This window comes from Mustela nivalis, assembly GCF_964662115.1.
Source record: "Mustela nivalis genome assembly, chromosome: 13".
Taxonomy (NCBI): Eukaryota; Metazoa; Chordata; class Mammalia; order Carnivora; family Mustelidae; genus Mustela; species Mustela nivalis.
Window position 1 is genome coordinate 74,493,227 of NC_139032.1, and position 20,508 is coordinate 74,513,734.

Consider the following 20,508-nt stretch of genomic DNA (forward strand, 5'->3'; position numbering starts at 1 on the left):
TGGGATCATGATCTGAGCTGAAGGCAGACACTTACCACACTGAGCCACCCAGGCACCACCCTCCAACCTCAGCAGCTTTTATTTAGAAAATAGTATTTAGGGGCACCTGGGTGGCTCAGTTGGTTTAAGCCTCTGTCTTTGGCTCAGGTCATGATCCCAGGGTCCTGGGATCCAGCCCCACATGGGGCTCTCTGCTCAGTGGGGAGCCTGCTTCCTCCTCTCTCTCTGCCTGCCTCTCTGCCTACTTGTGATCTCTCTCTCTCTCTCTTTCTCTCTCTGTCAAATAAATAAATAAAATCTTTAAAAAAGAAAAAAGTATTTAGACACTAAGATCTGGGTACTTAAGTGTACCTTTTTTATTGGGGTGTCCCTGGTTCTAGCCCTTCTGCATGAATAGAGCAAAGAACTATACATACATGTTCTAAATCACCTGTATACACACAGAGCTCTATTTCTGTAGCTGCATGTGTACACATCTACATTTTGTCTCTTTTTTTGATAAATGTGTCCATATTGATACCTTTGATTCAGTCACACAAGGTTTATTTCCTACTTTCCTTTCCTTAGTTGTAAAGGTTTTCTAAAAGTGAAAACTTGGCTCTCATTATCTAAAATATAGGAGAGACGCCTGGGAGGCTCAGTGGGTTAAGCCTCTGCCTTGGGCTCAGGTCATGGTCTCCGGGTCCTGGGATCGAGCCCCACATCGGGCTCTCTGCTCAAGGGAGCCTGCTTCTCCCTCTCTCTCTGTCCGCCTCTCTGACTACTTGTGATCTCTCTCTCTGTGTCAAATAAATAAATAAATAAAACTTAAAAAAACCCCAACAGCTACTTAGTTTTTCAACCTTAGTGTGCAAAGGAAGTAGTTTCAGAATTTCTAATCTATGTGCTTTTTTTTTTTCTTTTTTGGTGGGGAGGGTCAGAGAGGGAGAGAGAGAGAGAGAGAAACTCAAGCAGGCTCCACACCCAGTGCTGAGCCTGACGGGGGCCTCCATCTCATGACCCTGAGGATCACGACGCGTAACCAACTGAGCCATTTAGGCGCCCCCATATGCTTTTGAGGAAAAAACCAAACCAAAACAAAACAAAAAATCAAACCCAAACTGCCAACTGGAATACAGTGTTTGTGTATAGTTGTCCTTGTCTTCTGCCTTACAGCATCAGTCAAAACAATGTTTTCCAAAATTACTTCAGTGAGTGCCTTTCCTCTCCGTTCTCCCTCAGCGTGGTGGTGTGAATCACCAGTAACACAGTTAGGTTCTTTGTCTTCCTTTGGCTCAGTCTGCACTCCGTCTACGCCCCGACAGCTAATGTTTAAAAATTTACATACAGTAAAGTCCACCCTTCGGCGTCGGGTTCTGTGGGTCTTGACGAGGGCTCAGAGCCACGTGTCCACCATTGCAGTTTGTACAAAACCCACTCCCAGATCTGCTGCCCGTTCCGAGAGTCCTTCACAAATTCTTGAGACAAGTCCTTTGTCAAAAACATGATCAGAACCCATTTTTCTTCTCCAACTTTGTGGCTTATCTTTCCTTTCTCTTGAAAGTGTCTCCCGCAGAGACGTTTTTAATTTTGACAAAATCCCATTTGTCAAATTTTTCTTTTACGGATCTTGCTTCTGAGGTTGTATCTAAACACTCTTACCCGAGGTCACACAGATTTTCTCCTGCACATTCCCAGAATAGGCAGTCTGGCTTTATCTTCTCTGTTTTGAGTGAATTTTCGTGGAAGGGGCTGAGGTTTGGGTAAGGTTCACCTGTTTGCCCACAGACATCCAACTGTTCCAGCACTGTTTGTTCAAAGGACTATCCTTTCTCCATCGAATTACCCTTGCGCTTCTGCCAAAAATCAGCCAAGTATATTTGTGCAGGTTTATTTCTGGACTCACTCCTCTGGTCCACTGATTGCTGTGTGCCCCGCCCCCCCCACTAATACTGCCCACACTATCTTGCTTAATGCAACCTTACCCTAAGTCCCGAAGTCAGAGAGCGAATTCTCCAACAGTGCTCTTCCATTTGAGAATTGTTTTGACTCTCCTAGTTTTTCTGCCTGTCCATTTAAATGTTTAGAATCATATTGTAAATATCTACCAAAAAACCTATTAGACTTGGAAATGGGGATTGCCTTGAATCCAGATCAAATTAGAAAGATCTGACATCTCAATCACACTGAGCCTTCCTGTCCATGAACACAGTGCCTCTCTCCATTTATTTACGTCTCTTCTGTTTTGTACTTGTCAGCATGTAAATACGACACATTTTGTCATTCATGCTTGAGGACTTTTTGGGTGCTACTCAAAATTGTATGTGTGAATTCTGAATTCCAGTAACTCATTGTCAGCTTATAGAAATACAACTGATTTCTGTAGGCTGACTTGTTATTATTCTACCTTGCTAAATTCATTTAATGGGTCTAGAAGCTTCTTTGGAAATTCTTCGGAAATTTCCACGTAGACAATCGGTCTTTGTAAATAGGGTCTCGTTTCTTCTTTTCATATCCGTGTGCCTTTTATTTCTTCTTACTGACTTACTGCACTGATACTGAATAGGAGTGGCGAGAGAAGACATTTTTGCCTCATTTCAATCTTAGAAGAAACACTTATTAGAAAGCTTTTTTCTTTCTTAGAAGATAGCTTTGTTGTAGATGATCACAGGCTGATTCTGAATGTTTCTCACCGTTAAGGATGTTTAGCTGGAGGTTTGTTGGATGCCCGTCATTGAGTCAAGGAAGTTCTCTTTGATTCCTAGTGTTCTTATCATAACTGGACACTGAATTTTATTAAGCGCTTTTTCCATTCGTCTTTTTTTTTCCTTTAGTCTGCTAATAACACTGATTTTCACATGTCAGTCCAGCCTTGCATTCCTTCTCAGTCTATAAATTCTATAAATTCTGGGATAAAGGAACCCCCACATGGTCATGGCATATATCCCTTTTACAGATTCAAAGACTTGATTTGCTAATGTTTTGCTGAGTATTTTTGCTTTCAACATATCCTGGAAGGCAGCGGTCAGTAGTTTTCTTGCAATGTATGTATTTGGTCATGGGATCACACGACAGTGGCCTCATAAAATAGACTGGGAAGCATGGTCTTTTTTTAAAATATTTATTTATTTATTTTAGAGAGAGAGAGAGAGAGAGAGAGAAAGTGTAGGGTGAGGGAGAGGCAGAGGGAGAGAGAGAATCTCAAGCAGACTCTCTGCTGGGCACAGAACCCAATCTAGGGCTCGATCTCATCACCCTGAGACCATGACCTGAGCTGGACACCCAACTGTACTGAGCCACGCAGGCGCCCCACATCGTCTCATCTTTTATTTCCAGGAAGAGACAGCAGAGTATTTTTTTCCTTAACTGTTCAAAAAGGTTCATTAGTAAAAGCATCCGGACCTGGGTTTTCTTCTTTGGATGGTTTTTGAATACAAATTCAACTTCTCTGACACATACACAGAACTCCAGGTTTTTCTATTTTTCCTTCTTGAGCATTCATAGTTCATATCTTTCAAGAAATTGGTCTATTCATGTAAGTTGTAGAATTTATAGACTGAGAAGTATTTGTAATATTTGCTAATTACCTAAGATTTTTCTGTCAGGAATTATATAAATATGAACACTGAGTTTTTGCTGTCTCGTTGGACTGCCATAAAAATCAGCCACAATCACCAATAAAAATCCCCTTAAAGGAGCCTCACTAAACAGGTAATATGTGGTAGCCACGCCCCTCCCCCCACCAGGAATAAGCAGGAAGCAGCCTTGGGGAGTTTGCCAAGCTGCTGCTTCTCTCTCAGCAGAACTGTTTCGGGGAAGCATGGGGACACAAAGTCAAACTGCCCGATGATGTAGGTAGGGGCTCTGTGCGGGGGTCCTGCCCCACCTTTCCATGACCCTCAGCCTGTCCCTTCCCCTCCTGCTGGCTCTCAGCACCCCCATATATAAAATGGGAGCTTAGGGGGCTGGGATCTGTCCACACAGATGGACTTCTGCCACCCACCCTCTATCAGGGAGAGCTGGGGGTGGCACCCAAGGCCCACATGGCCTCTGTGATGAGCAGACCTCACTGTGGGCCACGGTGGCCACTCAGCTCCCTTCAACACAAAGGCAAGTATTTCCCTCTCAGGGAAAGGGTCTTACTGCTCAGTTCATGACGATCACCAACACTTCTTAGTGGGATGTGATCCTTTAAAAAAAAAAAAAAAGGCAGGCTCTGGGTATTCAGGTCAGGAATGCAAATGAAACTGAGGTCAAGATCGCAGTTTTGGGGTCCAAAGACCTGGTTTGGGGCCTACCTTGGCCAGACTCACTCGTTCACTGAAGAAATATTTCCTGAGCACCTGCTGTGGCCCACAGGGACAGTCATAAAATTAACACTCCCCGTTTAAGATAGGATGAAGGAGTTCTCGCCACCCCCCCACCCCCGAGTTGTGGCAACGGTGCAGGGGTGACACGGGTAGGTCACCTGCTGTTGGTGGGTGCTCATTAGAGGGGCGCTGCCTGAGCCCAGTCTAGAGAGGAAGAGTTGGGGGGAACGGACACTGGCAAAGCCCATCCAAGGAGGGGTCAGCCCCAGCCCTTCCGGCCTCACCAACAAACCCGCCACACCGCATGGGCTCCAGCGAGGCCCAGCACAGAGGGCAGATCTGCAAAGCAGCAGACATAGTCTGTCCCCCAGCTGCAAGCAGCAGGGTGATGACCCAGAATGTGGGACGCTCTTGGGAGCATCTGCTCAGAAGTGGGTCTGCTCAGAAGACCCCCAGCCGGGATGGCAGCCTACTCCCACCAGTGGCAGCTAAATGGGCCTCTGACCCTGGCCTGAGCTCAGGGGCGAAGGCCGTGCGACAGGGCAGGATCTGGACAAATGCACTGGGCTTGAGAAGGTTGGTGGCTCCTGAGAAGAACACACGTCCTTCATTTCCTGTCTCTGTGTTCTTTAGTTATCCGGTCAAGTTAGGGGACTAGCGAGGTGACAGCAAAGCATGTGGCCTTTGGAGGAGGGCCTGAGGGACCAGGGCCCCAGATCCCTGTGTGATCACGGGCAAGCTACTGCACCTCTCTGGGCCTCAAGTGCTCATCTACAAAACTGCACTGTTGATGCCCACCATGGGGCTATTGGGAGGATTATGTAGGCGTGTATCCCACAGGGTTGAGCACAGTGCCTGATTCATAATAACCAGTGAATAAGTAGGAACTGCCATCATTATTATTATTTTTAAATGCCAGTCGATCTGGCTGTCCTCAAAGGAACAAATAAGGTTTTATGGTCCGTTCTGCGGTGGGGGGCTAGAAGCTGGGGCAGGGGAGGCAGGTGCAAAGGAACATGAGAGTTCTAAAGGTAAATGCTGAAGGCGGGGGCCACCAGGGGTAAGTGCAAGGAAGTGCCTGACCCCCTTCTGAGAGCTGCTCCCCCTAGCACTTGACTTGCCCTCCCTTGGACTCAGAAGCGAAGTGAGCAGCTGGAAGCCAGGCAGAAGGCAGCGTCTCCATCCCAGGAAAGCTCTGCACAGCAGCAAGAAGCCCTATTGACAAATAAAGCCTATTCTTGGCTACGCCACCCACCAAGCCAAGCCCCTTTATTCTGTTTCAATATGCCTGATTCCACTGACAGCACGTTGGCAACAAATGGAATTAATCAATCCTGGGTGCCCCAGCGAGTGTGGGCAGGTGTTAGCACATTTGCGGGAACTCGGAGGGGGAACGGGAGACTGTGGCGGGGGGGGGGGGGGGGATGCAAAGTGCTTTACTGTGGCGGGGACCGAAGAAGGAAAAGCCTCTTCTGGGGGCAGGCATTTTATGAGCAAATAAAGCTTCTGACTGCCTGCCACTGGGTAGCAGGCTGAAGGGACCAGAAAACTTCCATGGAATATTCTTCCACTGCCTTGTTTCCAAACAGGCATGGCTCTCCTGTTGCTGCTTTCATGCTTATAAAAGTAATATTCACTCCATTCAGACCCCGTACAGGGATGTGAAGAACGGTGAAAGTCATCGGTCATCCCACCGCCTTCGGGAAACACGCTGACACGCTGGGACAGGTTGGTGTGACAGCTGCTCTGCGTTCTCTGTCAATATTTGCACATGCATCTGCAGTCTGAGTGCGATCCTGTGAGGTCCGCGGCGCTGCAACCTGTGCTCCCCACTTAATCACAGACCTTGGGCATCCTTCCTTATTACTAACTGCGGATCCCGAGCCTCATCTTTTCCCGGCTGCTCGGTCTTGGGTGAAATGACACACCCTGTGCGATCGGGCGCCATTCACTTTGTCAGCATCCTCTGGCACCTTCCCCCCACCTGGCTCTCTGCATCAGCCACACGGGCCTTCCTGGGCATCTGGGAACATCTCACTCCCAGCGTTTACTTAAGCGTTTACTGTTCTTTCTGCCTGGAATCCTCATTTCCTCCTTCATGTCATTAATTTTCCTGTCTCCTATTAAATTTCAAATGAAATGTTACTTCCTCCAGGAAGCCTTCCAGGATATCCAAGATTGGAGCTAGTCTCCCCTGTTATACACCCACACAGTTCCATGGGCTTTGCCCTCTTGTTATTTATCCTGATTGTAATTAAACAACTGAGTCATTCCACCTCTGACCCGCCCTGCCTTCCCACTAGAAAGCAAGCTCCTGGAGGTCAGAGACTCTGTCTGTCTTGCTCAGCTCTGTGAGGCGAGCACTGTGTCTGGCACGCAGGAGTCCTCGGTATATACTTGCTGATTAAAAGAAAGGAAGGGAAGGAGAGGCAGCCATGGACACTCACTGCCTTTATGTAATGTCCCCTCCCTCCCTCTCCCCCTCCCTCCCTCCCTCATAAAACACCTGCCAACAGGCTACCTGTTTTGCCGTCTCTCTGTGGCTATGGGGACCACAGCTGAAGGGAAACGGAGTATGTTCCTGGCACCTGGGCACCCTCTGGCTCTCGGGCTGGGAAAACGTGCAAATCTGGGAGAAAGCCTCCAAACTCATCCAGCCCAACTATTCAGCTGCTTGCTGTCCAAGCAGAGAGACCGAGGCCCAGTGCGGGGAAGGACATGGCCACCCTCACCCAGCTGATCACCGGCAGGTCCTAGGGCTCTTGCCCTCCCCTATACAAGGCAAGCCCAGGGTGTGTCAGACCTGGGTTCAATTCTCAGCTCTGACATGAGAAAGAGTTTGACCTGCAATTCCATGAGCCTGCATCTCTTCAGCTCTGAACTGGAGACAGTGACACCTGTTATCACCAAGAGGCAAGGCAGTGAAGCCTAGCGGTTAAGGACATGGGGGGGGGGATGGGGTCACTGGGTGATGGGCATTAAGGAGGGCATGGGATAGAATGAGCCCCAGGTGTTATGTACAACTGATAAATCACCGAACTCTCCCTCTGAACCTAATAATGCACTATATGATAATTAACTGAATTTAAATAAAATGAAATAAAATTCCAAAGAAAAGGCAACAACAACAAAAAGAACAGGGACTTAAGTGTGCAGGGTGGGTGCGGACCAAGCATGTCTTAGTTGGGTGACCTTGGGCAAGTTGCTTAACACCGCTCCCAAATCTGCCACCTGTAAAATGGGGACGAGAACATTCCTTTCTCTCACCTTGTCCTAAAAATCACTTATCACTGTGAAGCGTTTTGCACAGGTCTGGCACAGTGAATCCTCAGTAAGTGGACAACGTGGTAATAAAAGCTGCCATCTGTCAGGGAGAGAGACAGAGACGGAGAACGTGCCCAGGGCTGTCTGCCCAGACCCTAACACCTCCTCTCTCACACTCCCTGCCTCTTTCTTTTAACATGGATTCGATCAGAATCTGTCCGTCCCCAACAGAGTAGAGAACGTGCTCATACATTTCCTGTCACAGAGGACACAGCTCACATCCTCACATGGCATTATCTCTATGAGAGACCACAGGAAAAGTGCTCCTAGGCTTAGGAATAACCAGGCTTCTCAAGCACAGGTGGTCTGTTTTCACCTCACAGACATCTCTGATCTGCTTCCCTCTTTGCACTGGCTGCCAGGAAGCTCAGGGCCAAATCTGCATCCCACCTTGTAGTGAATGCTCGGGAAAGACCTTCACCCCAGCTTCATCTCTTTCTCTCAGCCCCCATATTTCTTCTTCCCAATTGCCTCACTCATTCACTTAAAAAAAACAAAACTTTATTCAGTGATGAAAAGCTGCCGCTCATCTTTTTTGAAATGGGGGGAGGGTTAATAAATAAATGGAATGAAAACTGCACAGAGGACAAATGCAATGTGGTTGGCTGAAGCAGATGACATTAGTGAAAAAACTGGTGACCTGGAAGAAAGCATGTGGTTTGTGGAATAGCATCGTACCAACGTCAGTTTCTTGACCTTGACAGACGTACTGAAGTTATTACATAACATGTTGATGTCAGGGGAAGCTGGATGAAGGATAAATAGGAAATCCCTTTGTGACTTCTCAGTAAATCCAAAATTATCCCCAAATAATGAACTTCTTAAAAAACAAAATGTGCACATAGGCTACTGGGAGATTGTTTCCTCTTGGAAGGCATCTTTCTCTGAGAACACGGCCTACATTCTGAGGACCCAGAGGCATTTCAGAATCAACCAGACCCAACCCATGCTTGTGGGGCCTCTACTGCCAGCCCAGCTAGCCAGAATCCTGATCCCCCACATGGGAGTCCCCGCTTTGCCTCCAACTCGCTGTTTGACGGTCTGAGCCTCAGCTGCTGCATCTGTAAAATGGGCTAACCCGCGAAGCTGCTCTTCCAGACGAGTTGTGGCGATGTGATTTAATGGCACAAAGATGGGGAGAAACAGAAGCCTGTCTCAGGCTACTGGGGTTGCCTTGGCAAAACACGGCAGACTGGATGGCTTATATATAAGACATTCATTCCTCGCAGTTCTGGAGGCTGGAAGTCTGGGGTCAGGGACCGGCAAGGTCGGGTGCGGACTGCCCACTTCTTGCGTCCTCACTTGCGGCGCGGGAGCTCTGGGGGTCGGGACCCTTTAATAAGGACATGAATCCCATTCACAAGGCTCCACCTCCTTGACCTAAGCACCTCCCAAAGGCTCCCCGCCTAACCCCATCATGTTGGGGGTCAGGGATTGCACAGATGAATGTGGGGGACACAAGCATTCAGTCTGTAACAGCGACGCTCAATAAACTTAACCTTCATTATTAATGTCATTGTCAGCTTGTTCCTCCTCTCATCTTTTCAACAATCCTGAGAAAGAGGCGCTATTTATGATGCTCAGCTGGGAGAGGGAAGGGACGCTCGGACAGCCGGAGGGGCTCCCCAGGGTCACCCAGCTATTAAAGAAAAAACAGCAAAGCTAGGATTCGAACCCAATCTCCCAGACTCCAAGCCCAGAGCTCTTCCAACTGCATCATCTATCCTAAAAGAAGCGAGATTGAGAAGACACGATCTCATTTCGTGTTTAATTCCCCGGCCGTCTGGTTACCCATGGTCAAACCCTCTGGCTCCCTGGGGGTCACCCCTTCCTCCCAAGTCCCTCCAACCCCAACCTATCTCATTATGCAAGGCAGGCATGGATGCCACCTGGGTCCCCTGCTCCTATCGCTGCTGCCTTGGCTTCTCTGACATCAGGATTTACTCCCAACACACACCGCCACTTTAGGTGATCTGTCTCCTGGGCTCCAGGTCCTTGTCCTTGCCTCGCTCACTGTCACTGCCCCCCAAAGCCCTGAGCAAGTTCTGGCGGGGTGGTGCAACATAGCGGCTAAGGCCACCGGCTGCAGAACAGACGCCTGGGCTCCGTCCGGTCCGCAACCACCAGCACCGTAACCTGGGCAGTCAGTTTCACCTTCTCTATGTGTCCACCTGAATAACTGGAAAATGTGGGTCAGAGCCACCTCCCCCCAAGGGCAGCCTGAGGGTTCAATGAGCTACATGTGAAGTCAATGACCAGGACCTGGACGCAGTCAGCCTCCTTTAAAGCTCGAGCTAACAATACTGTTTCAATAATTGCTGGTTGCCCTGATGGACTGGCTCCCGGGAGCTGCCGGGTATGAGTTCAACCCAGCTCCCGCTTCTCCACTCTTCCCTCTCCATGCACCACAATGAACCTGAGGTCAGGGCCATTGCAGCCACCGGCGGTGTTTGCAAAACAGCGGTCATGAAGAGCTCAGCTGGCCCGCTGCCCAGCACCACGTGGGAGGCTGCCCTGCTCTGAGGACTGCAGGGAGATGGGCTCAGGCGGTGGGGGCACAGCTCCTACCGCTTCCTCTTGCGACTTGGAGGCATGCAGCCAGGGGGGCTCCCAGCTGCGACCAGGCCTCAAGGGAGGGAGGTGTGACCGCCCCGCTGCAGGTCTGACCGAAATCAGCTGCAAAGAGCTCCAAGCACAGCTCCTTCTCTCCCAGCCCTGCGTGTACAGCCCTGGCGCCCGTTCCCAGCCCGCGGGAGTCGGGCCGCTCACCTTGAGTCCGCTGCTTTCGGCTTCTGAGCCCGGATCCACGCCGGTGACGTAAATGCCTAGGCCGTACTCAGCTCCCCCGCGGATTGTGAGGCCCAGGGACCGGCCGTCTCCCAGGACCAGGTTCACCTGCAGTAGGGACAGGAGATCGCTATTCGAGGGCCTGAGGGGGACATGAATGTTCTTGGGGGGGGGGGCGGCATAGCAGACGCTGGAGTCCTTGGCCTATCCCAAAGGGCACAACGATTCAGGCCTGGAACATTCCAGATCAGCTGCCCCAGCTCTGCCTCCAACTTCCTGAGTGGCCTTGGGGACATCCCTCTCCCTCCCGGGGCCACAGCTGTAAGTGCTGGAAAAGAAGGGCGGTGAAGGAGGTGACCCCTAGAATTCTCTAGAGTAATGTGACATTTCAGGTGTTTACCTGTGCTCACACCGTGGGGACCACAACCCCCCCCCCCCATTACCCTTCACCACACCCTTCAGCCAGGGAGAGCCTGCTCTGGGCCTAGGTTCCTACACCTTCCATCCTCCTTAGGATCAAAGTCCACTCTGCCTCCCTAGGAATCTCCCACCAGCCAGGGGTCCCCTGCCCACCCCCCAGGAGTCTCCGGCTCTGCCACCCATTCCAGTGACCCATGGCAGTATGGCCTCAGCTGCTCTTCTTTCTAGAAACACAGGGAGCACTTGCTGAGTGCAGACCCACTGCTGGGCCAGGGGACCAAGAGATGACCAGGACCAGTCCTGCTCCCAAGAGTCTCAGCAGAAGGGCACAGAGACCAGGAAGCAGACCTTCATGGGACAGTGTGAACAGAGCGCAGTGGGGAAGCTCAGAGGTCACAACAATGCAGAGAAGGTGCAAGGTCCTGACCGGGGGCGAGGGTGGTGGTGGTGGGGGGCTTCCCAGAGAAGGTGACAGCCCTGATGAGATTGGAGAGTGAGCAGGAGTCAACCCGGCAGGGGCCAGCAGGGGTGAGAAGGGCTTTCCAAGGTCAGCACATGGCAGTAGGGGAGCGTGCTTTGCTCAGGATAGGATTGTGGGGTGAGTCATTATGGCCTAGGCGGGGAGCGCTGAGGAGGAGCTAGGGGGACAAGCAGGGGAGGCTGGGGGCTGATTCCAGAAGACCTCATAATCCATGAAGGAGCCCTCAGGAACATGCATATGTCTTGAGTATGAAAGAGGAATCAGGGAAAAGGAGGAGTTGCACCAGAAGACCTAGAACTCACCCCAAAAGGATAGAAAATATCCCTCAACAGGTTAAGACCGGGACAAGGAAGGGACCCAAAGAGAACACAGTCTTTTGCATGTATTAATCCCACTTAATTCTTCAACCATCCTGGGTGGAGATGGGTGAAGGAGACAGACTCAGGTCCAAACTGCCCAATGGGGGGAGCTGCTGTGTGATCTCAGGCACATCCTTAATCTCTCGGTGCCTCGAACTCTTCACCCACAAAAAGAAGATGAAAATAGCCTTACAGGGCTTCTTCGGAAAGGGTCACATTAAAAGACAGATGCAGGATAGTTTCTGGGCTACAGTGAATGCTTGGCAAACGTCAGCCACTGTTGGTTCCACTTTGCATGTGACAAAACCAGACAAGGCCAAGCCACAACTGACTCCTGCAGGCTGGTGGACGTCTGGAGAGGGCCCAACAGACGGAACGCCTCTGGGGTGTTTGGTTCTAGGACCGCAGGCTCTGGGGTGGCCCCACCCCCTTCAGGCCAGAGTCGGCTCCTGGTTTGCTCCCCCGAAGGAAGACCACATTAGAAAGGACAGCATCTGTGAGCCCCCCGTTGCTCTCAGGGGGCACCTGGGAATGGTCACCCAGCAGCGTCAGAGTGACAGATGTTCTGGAAAAAGCAGGCTATAAGGACGGGCTTGACAATGCAGCCCTAGTGATGGCCCCGCCCAGCCCAGTGCAGCGCTACGGCTGGGAAAGCTGCGAGCTGGCATGGGTTCGAGGCCTGCCCTGTCTGTGATCATGATCACACACAGGTCTGGGCCCCAGGGGGGTGACAGCATGCTAGCTAGAGGTGCCGGCTCTGGAGCCAAACCGCCGGGGGTTCATCCCGGCAGCAACACTTGCTGGGTGTGTTACCCTGTGCAGATGCCTCCGCCTTCTCATCTGTAAAGACGTGGAAACCAGTCACATCCACTTTACTGGCGTGTTGGGGATGAGTGGGTCCACACACCAGGGGCATTCAGCATTGTGCCCAGCGCGGTGCAGACACTCAGAAAACACTGGCTGTTGTTCTTATCTTCCCGGTGGCCCCGGCCGGCCAGCAATGGGGCTCGCGTGCACAGATGGGGTGCCCTGGAAGGAAGGCCGAGGCGTCCTCCCCAACACTGCTGCCTCAGAGGCCGGGACGGGCCATGCACTTAGGCTGTGGCTGGTTTGCTCCACTTGCTCACCCAGCCCCGCAAGTCTGGGCCTCATGCTGGGCACTGGATCACAGGAGCATGTGACATGGTCCCTGTCCCCAGGGCGGGGACTGGTGGCTGCTGGTGGCTCACCTCCCCCCCCACCCCTGGCAGCTCCCATCCAGGGACCAGGAGAAGAGGGCAGGTGAAAGCCCCACCCCTGCCTCCTTCGGGACGACCCTGAGGGCCAGCGCATCCCCTGCGCCCCCGCGGCGGGCGTCACAGCCATTGCGCCTGCTGCCCAGTCCCGTGGCCCCGGTGCCCTGTACCAGCCTCGAACCCAGGGCACTGCCCTGCTGCGGTGATGAACGGCCACACATTTAGGGGCTTCAAACAGCACAGATTTATTATCTTACAAGCCTGGAGGTCAGAAGTCTACAGTGAGTAGACAAGACTGCATTCCTTCTGGAGGCTCTGGGGGGACGGTTTCCTTACCTGCCTTCGCTTCCAGAGACCACCTGCCTTCTTCGGCTCATGACCTCTTCCCCCATTCTCAAGCCAGTGGGGATAGGGCCTTCCCACCTGGCTCTGCTCCGGGCAGTGCACCCCCTTCTTCTGACTCAGACCCTCCTGAGCCCACCCAGAGAATACAGGAGACTCTCCCCATCTGGAGAGCCTTAAGGTAACACATCTGCGAAGTGGCTTTGGCCAAGGAAGGGGACATCTTCCCAGGCTCCAGGGAAGAGGGATGGGTGTCTCGGGTCATCATTCTGTCCAGCACAGACAGTCCCCCAGGATCCTCCTCAGGGAAATCTTGGTCTCAGAGTCCATTCTGGGGAGCCTGACCTCAGGCAGAGTATCCCAGAAATAGGACCTCCGAGCCGAGCCATGAAGGCCTAGGGGGTCAGCCAGGGAAAGGGGGAGGGAAGACAAGTATTTTGGGCGCAGGAAGGTGGCAAAAGCTCAGAACTCAGACACAGCACGGCCCCCAGGAGTCCCACAGGGTTCTGTTTGGCTAAAGCAAGGTGGGGAACCCGGGGAAGGGACAAGATTAGTCAGTGGGGGGTCAAGAGCCAGGCCTAGAAGACTGGGCTTTAGGTGAAAGAAAGAACTGCTCAGATTCATTCGGATTTTAGGAAGACTGCCGGCCAGGTCGTTCAGGAAAGCGTGTGCACCTTGAGACAGTGGCCGGGTGGGAGTGGGATGGGTGGGGCCCAGATCTGGGGGAGGTCAGGGAGACCGGCTGAGGACAGAGTGTGCAGCTCCCACCCGATCCCCTGCCATGCCCGCAGAATGCACCCCTTCCCCCATGCTCTGCCTTCAGGGCCTAGGGCACACACACCTGGAGTCCAGCTCATGCGGTGGCCTGGAGTCAGTCACTCTCCTCCCCGACCTGGGATCCCCAGCTCCAAGCCCAGAAGATTCTGGGAGGAGAGAGCCAAAAGGAGCCCCCTGACAGCCAGATGGCAGCGGCTGTCTGCGGCAGGCCCCTCTGAGCCCTGAGGATGGAAACAAACCTCCCCGCCTCCCCGCCACCTCCCCATAAATCCGTTACGTGGGAATAAAAAAGCCTGTATCACGGAGCTGTAATAACAGTCCTATCAACCACAGGGTAATCTGCCTCAATCACTTGCTGGAATTCAACCAGCATTTGGCAGGAAAAAAATTCACCTACAGGGAAGGACACTGAGCCGGCACCATGAGAACGCCACTCCCACCGATAATACGAATAACTCGTTAAATTAATTAGTCACTAACAGACTGAGTATTTCCTGAATTCCAGGCACTGGATGCATTGCCCCATTTAATCCTCTCTTCCTCTGTGGTTTCTATTGTTATGTCCATTATCCCAATGAGGACACTGAGGCAGGAGGGCTGAAATGATGTGGCCACACAGCAGCTGGCCAGCCTAGGCATTTAACGAACACGCTTCGTTGTCTCCCACAGCCCCAAGTTCAAATCCTGAGTTTGCCCTTTACTGCTGGGAAACCAGGGGGAAGGACCCACTTCTCTGATTTTTAGTTTTCTCCGTCAGATAAGTTGAGAGTCAAACAACGTACCTGGGACAGGCACTACTCACTCCCCCTCCCCTTCCTGCTTTGCCTTAGAACCCTGACCCTATTGAGGAAGCAATAGAGCAACAACCCCGAGATGTAGTCAGTCTGGGCCAAGCCTGTTCCTTTCTGCCTGGGACGTGGGTAGTCTGGGCCAGTTCTGGCCAATGGACATGATGGAGGACATCTGCTGGTGAATGCTGGGAGCGATTCTGCCCTCAGAGAAAAAAGGGGCATAGGCATAGGGTGAGAAGGGCCTTCTGCCTGCCCACCCTGCTTCCACTCTGCTTTGGACACAGCTGTGATGGCAGGAGCTGCAGCTGCCATTCTGCAGCTGGCAAGCAAAAAGCCAAAGACAAAAGCCAACAAGAGGAAGGGCAGACTTACCAAAAAACTATACTTGGGGACTCCTAGCCCCACACTCCTTACGGCTTCCAATAGCCTGGACATTCAGCCCTGGGCAGGGTGGATATAGGCACGATGACTCCTTCATGGACCTCAGATCCCATGTCACCTTCTCCATGAGGCCCTCCCTGCCCCTGCCTAGAATTAGCCCACCCATATACTGCCCCTATGCCCTTTTCTATATACTATATATCACTTATTTTAACATACACACACGCACACACACGAATGTAAGCGTTTCAAGGCGTCATCCTTGGCTAGTTGCCGCTATACTCCCAATACTCAGAACAGTTTTGGCCCACTGTAGGTACTCAGTAAATGTTTCAGGGTAAAAAGATAGGAAAGATACGTAGCTCCGAGCTGACACTTGAAACATGATGGCCGTCACTGGAAGGAACGACTATGCCCTAGGCATCTAGGCACCGTGCTCCACACTTCCATACTCGAGTACTAAGCCCTCAAACAGTCCCACGTGGCCACCAGGTCTACCCGCGTACTAACGACAGGGAAACTTACTAGACCAACCTGAGAGTAGGTGACTTGTCTGAGGTCACCCGGTCAGGAAGTTCAGGAACCAGGTTTCAAACCCAGGCCCAAAGTCCCTGCTCCCTCTGTACAAGGTTGGGCCTCAGCCCAAGCCAAGAGGCAGGGCGTCTCTTGTCCCAGTGGCTGGTGAAGTGAGTCTGGGGGAGCGGCCACTGCTGCAGCGGGGTCTGGTCACAGCCTGGAATGGGGGCTGAGGGCTGAAGACACTGTGATGGCACAGGACTGGCCCATTTGCTCGGGGACCAATGGCCCAGGTGGGTGACACCTGGGCCTTGCCATTGGCTGTTCTTGCCCCACTGCTCGCCTGAACGACTCCCAGGTGCTGACCAAGACGGTGAGCAGCTGGGCCAGAGGGGGGCCTCTCCTGAGGCTGTGCGCAGGCCTGAGATCCAGAGCCAGAGGACACCCGAGGAGGTGGGGGTGGGGTGGGCTCAGGGGAGATGGCACTTCCCTCTCAGTCCCGCCCAGAAGGTAAGGAGGACAGGACTTGGGATCCGAGGACAGCGTGGCCCCACCACTCAGAGGCTGCGTGGTCTGGAGCAATTCATTCAGCCCTTCCGCACCTCCATTTTCTCACCCGGAACACGGCACTACTGCTACAATCTGCAAATGCTCTACAGATCTGGCTTCAGAGTCAAAAGACTCCACGAAACCGCACTGAAATCTGGAACGGTCAGAGCAGACCGAGCCGCTGGGCGTCTCGGTTCTCTCGCTCTGGCTGCTGCGTGCGCCGCCCAGTTCACAACGTCTCCCTGGAAAAAGAGGGTGACAACGTACGTGCGGTCTGTGGCAACAGCAGAAGCAGAAGAGCCTCTTCTGAAAGCCCTTCTCCATGTCCGTGGGGTGTGCTACACGTGCCCCACCAGAGCGACTGTCTCTTCGAACTAAGAACCCAAGAACAGGTGTCTGAATCAGACTGAATCAGCTCAGAATCAGCGGCAGGTTGGTGGGGAGGTGCCGGCCTCGGAGCAGGACCTAGAAACACTACGCTCATCCCCTCCGCCCCGAAGACAACCCGCAACCCACCTTGCCCTTCCTCCCCCCCCCCCCGCCACATCCCAGCCCTGCCAGCACATTCAAACCACCCTCCGCTTCAAGCCACGTGAAAGAATGAGCTCACTCACCCCCTGCCCCCGTGACTCTGAACACCCACACGGGGAGGAGGCTGGCAGAGTGCGGGAACTTCCCCCCAAGATCTATTTCCCACCTTCGAGGTTCATCTTCTAGAACCAGAAACATCATGATGGGCTCCAGGGGCTCTTTTCTGTTTTTCTCTTTACTGCAACCAGTCGATTTCCCTTGAAGAGAGGGCCCACAGCACCCCTTTTTCTTCCTGCTCTCGTAAAGGTCTTTGCAGACCCGGATTCGATGTCACTCTGTTCCCCTGCCAGCCAGGAGGACACTCAGTGACTCCCTGCTGCCAACAGGAAAATGTCTCTGGGGCACACATACTTCCAGCCTGCCACCTGGCCCCACACTCTGTCCCAACTATAACTCCCACGGGACACCAGTGTCGGGGGAGCAGGGGACTAGAATCCATCTAGCTCTTTCTAACCTCCCTCCCACTGCCACACCTTTCCCTCTGCCTGGACCACTATTCCTGCCCCTGCCATGTAGCCAAACTCCAAAGGCATACCTCCTCCAGGAAGCCTTCCTAAATCTCTAGCTGGCAGGAGCTCCCTCCTCCCTACACCACAGCACCCTCCCGGGTCCCTTACGGAGCATGCATCACATCAGACCTTGGGACCCCTTAGCTTGCCTCCTCGGGGCTCCTCACACTGGTGGTGGGGGCAGACCAGGATGATGTCAGGACAGAGGGCTGGAAAAGAGAGATCTGGCCCTGCCCCTGAACTCTACCCCTCTCATCTGGGTGCCGTCGGGCACTGCCATTGCTATGCTGAAGACCTGCCCCAGCTCACAGCCATTAGAGCATGGCTACAACCAACCAACCAAACAAAAACAAACAGACCCCAAAAAAGCCCTCAGAAAATACCAAGTGTTGACAAGGCTTTGGGGAAACCGGAACCTTCGTGCTCTGGCTGGTGCAGCCACTGTGGGAAAACAGGACAGAGCTTCCTGAGAGCATTAAAAACACAGTCACCATATGCTTTCTGGGGGCTTCCCCACAAGGACTGACTCCGAGAAACACTGCACAGCCACGAACAGCAGCTTTATCCACAAGAGCCAAGAGGATGACACCACCTGGGTGAACAAAATGCGGTCCCTCCGGACAGCGGACCATTATCGGCCTTAAAACGGGCAGAAATCTCATCATGTGCTACAACCGGGATGAGCGCGGGGGTCCTGAAGGCAAAGTGAAATAAACGAGTCAGAAAAAGACAAGACACCATCTCTCTACTCGCGCGAGGTGCCCTGAGGGGTCTGATTCCGAGACACGCAGTGCACTGGTGGCCGGCGGGGGCTGGAATAAGGAGCGACTGCCCCTGAACGGGTCTGAGTTTGGTGAGAGCAAAAGCATCTTGGAGATGCGGCCACACAGCAGTGAGCGCACACTTCATGCCCTTGAACTTGGGTACCACTTACGGTGAAGAAGATACAAGATATGGGATGTGTTTGATGTGATATGTTTTGCCACAATTTAAAAGAAAGCCCAGAGCCCTGGGATTCTACCTCCCTGCCCCTAAGCTGTTGTGTTTCCCAGGGGAGAGGGCAGGGTAGACTCTGCCCATCAGCCCCAGCTAACCAGGAGAGAACCCCGAAGAGGAAGGCCTGACACCTGCTGAGCTCGGATGAGCGTCACCTCCCTTGTGGGTGAAGGAGAGGTGACAGAGACAGGGAACGTGGCTCTCCTCCCTGGGCACATGGTGGCAGCTGTTTACACACCCACAACAATGCCAACTGGGGAAACAGATGGCCGCATCCTCCTCTTTGACTTTGCAAAGAACAGTGTGTGAGGGTCGGATCACACACGACTCAGATTCCCACCCAGCAAGCATTGAGTGAGCTGCTACCACGCCCCAGGCTGTTGGCAAGGTGTTTTGTTTTGATTCAGGCATTCACGTAATAAGGACTGAGTACCTATGCTGTGCCAGGCACTGATCCAGGCACTGATCCAGGCACTGTGCGTGTACCAGCGCCCAGAACCGACATCCGTACTGCCACGACACGAACACAGTGGTGGGGAAAGCTACCCCTACCGCCATCTCCATCTTGCACAGGAGACAGAGGCTCAGAGCAGTTGTGCAACTTGTCCACGGTCACACAGCTGGCAAGCAGCAGAGCCAGGACTTGAACCCAGGCAGCCTGGCTCTGGTGTCTTACCCTCCCGGTCATACTGACACTCTCCCGTGTAACCCACCCCCATCAACGAGCGTGTTCCAGGTCACTGTAGCTGTGGAGGCTGAGGAGCACTCAGGATCGGGAGCCTGGAGCGAAGTTCCCTGCTGCCCCCTGTGCCTCTTCGCCTCTGAGGACGTGACTGTAACCTGAGAGCAGATGGGTCTGATCCCAGAGAGTTACATCTGTTCTTCCCTTCTGTTCCTTCCTCACAGGTCGGCTCCGCACTTTAGCGTGGAGAACGGCGTTATCAGGAGCGGCTGCGATGCTAGAAGCAGCTTAGGGGACAGTGTCCAGTGCTTGTCCCAAGTCTCTTAGCGACATGTGGGATTTTCACAACCGACTGCCCTGGGCACTCTAGAAGGTGTGCGTCCACTGGGGTTGGGCTAGGAGAACTGAAGGTTGGCACGGGAAGTCTGGGAGTCTGGTCGCAGTGATGTGGAGTATTAGACAATTCCAGGACACCAGAGAGAAGAGAGTCAGGGCCTGCTGAGCTTTGGGTCCAGGGAACAGAAGGGCAGGTTCCAGAGAGATTTCCTCACAGCCCTCACAATAGGAAATGGGGAAGTTTCCAGGATGCATCCAGGCAAGAAGAAGAACAGAAGGGAGAGAAGGGGCCTGTCTGGAGCTGTGAGATCTGTGAAGGTCACTCTGGTGTGGTCCAGGGTGTTTCCTGGCTCTTGAGGTCTCTGGTCCTCCCTGGAGCACAATTCCCTAAGTCTCTACCTTCTGTGTTCCTGCGTAAGTTATTCTAAGACTCCTAGAAGGCACCTAATCCCTCCCAACCCTGCCCCCTATTCCAGCAACAGGGTCCTTCTTGTTAAGCTCTGAAGATATGAACTGATTCTTACCTCAGGGCCTTTGCACATGCTATCCTTGCTGCCTGGGATTTTCAGCCCCCAGAGTACATGGCAGCTCCTTCTTCCTTCCCAAGTCTCAGCTCAGAGGTCACCTCCTCAGAGAGGCCCTCCCTGACCACCTCATCTGAAGTAGAGCCTCCCTCTCCACCCATCACTCTCCACCCCTCTGTCTCCAGATTTTACTTCCTTTCACCACTCTTCACCACCTTAATGATCTTGCTCACTCTTGCTCCTTTCTGGATTATGGTCTCACTCCTCCCATGAACTCCAAACTCACTGGAAGCTTCTCCACAGCAGGGCCCCATCTCTCCTGTCCATTTCTCTATCCCTCCCTCCCATCACAGCATGAAGCACGCCGCAGGTGTTCACTAAGTACTGAGTATGGGGTGACCAGGGTGACCCGTGGAATGGGCCTTAATTGCTACAGTGCCCTGAGTCTTTCTTGGATTCCTGTGCTTTGAAATGGGGATGACAGCTAAGCCGGCTGGGTGGCTGTGAGGATTCACTGAGGTGCTGAAGCCCAGCGCCCAGCACCCATCAGCACTATGCCCGACACAGGAAAGGGGCTCAAGGGAAAGATAAAGCCAGTTCCCTGCCCAGTCCTGGAAGG

At 52.8% G+C, this 20,508-nt stretch overlaps 1 protein-coding gene across 8 annotated transcripts in view; it reads right to left on the reverse strand.

Moving 5' to 3' along the window:
* The window catches only part of WHRN (whirlin), a 90,205-nt gene that overhangs the window by 43,532 nt on the left and 26,165 nt on the right, over nt 1-20,508 (reverse strand). For 5 of the 8 annotated variants that reach the window (XM_082697114.1, XM_082697109.1, XM_082697111.1 and 2 more), the window contains exon 3: nt 10,383-10,508. The exons of 2 other annotated variants lie outside the window; for them this stretch is intronic. In XM_082697114.1, coding sequence (XP_082553240.1) covers nt 10,383-10,508 — 126 coding nt within the window. Of the gene's footprint in view, nt 1-8,732; nt 8,947-10,382; nt 10,509-20,508 lie in introns of those variants that run through there. One more of the 8 variants, XM_082697115.1, reaches the window with a different exon arrangement.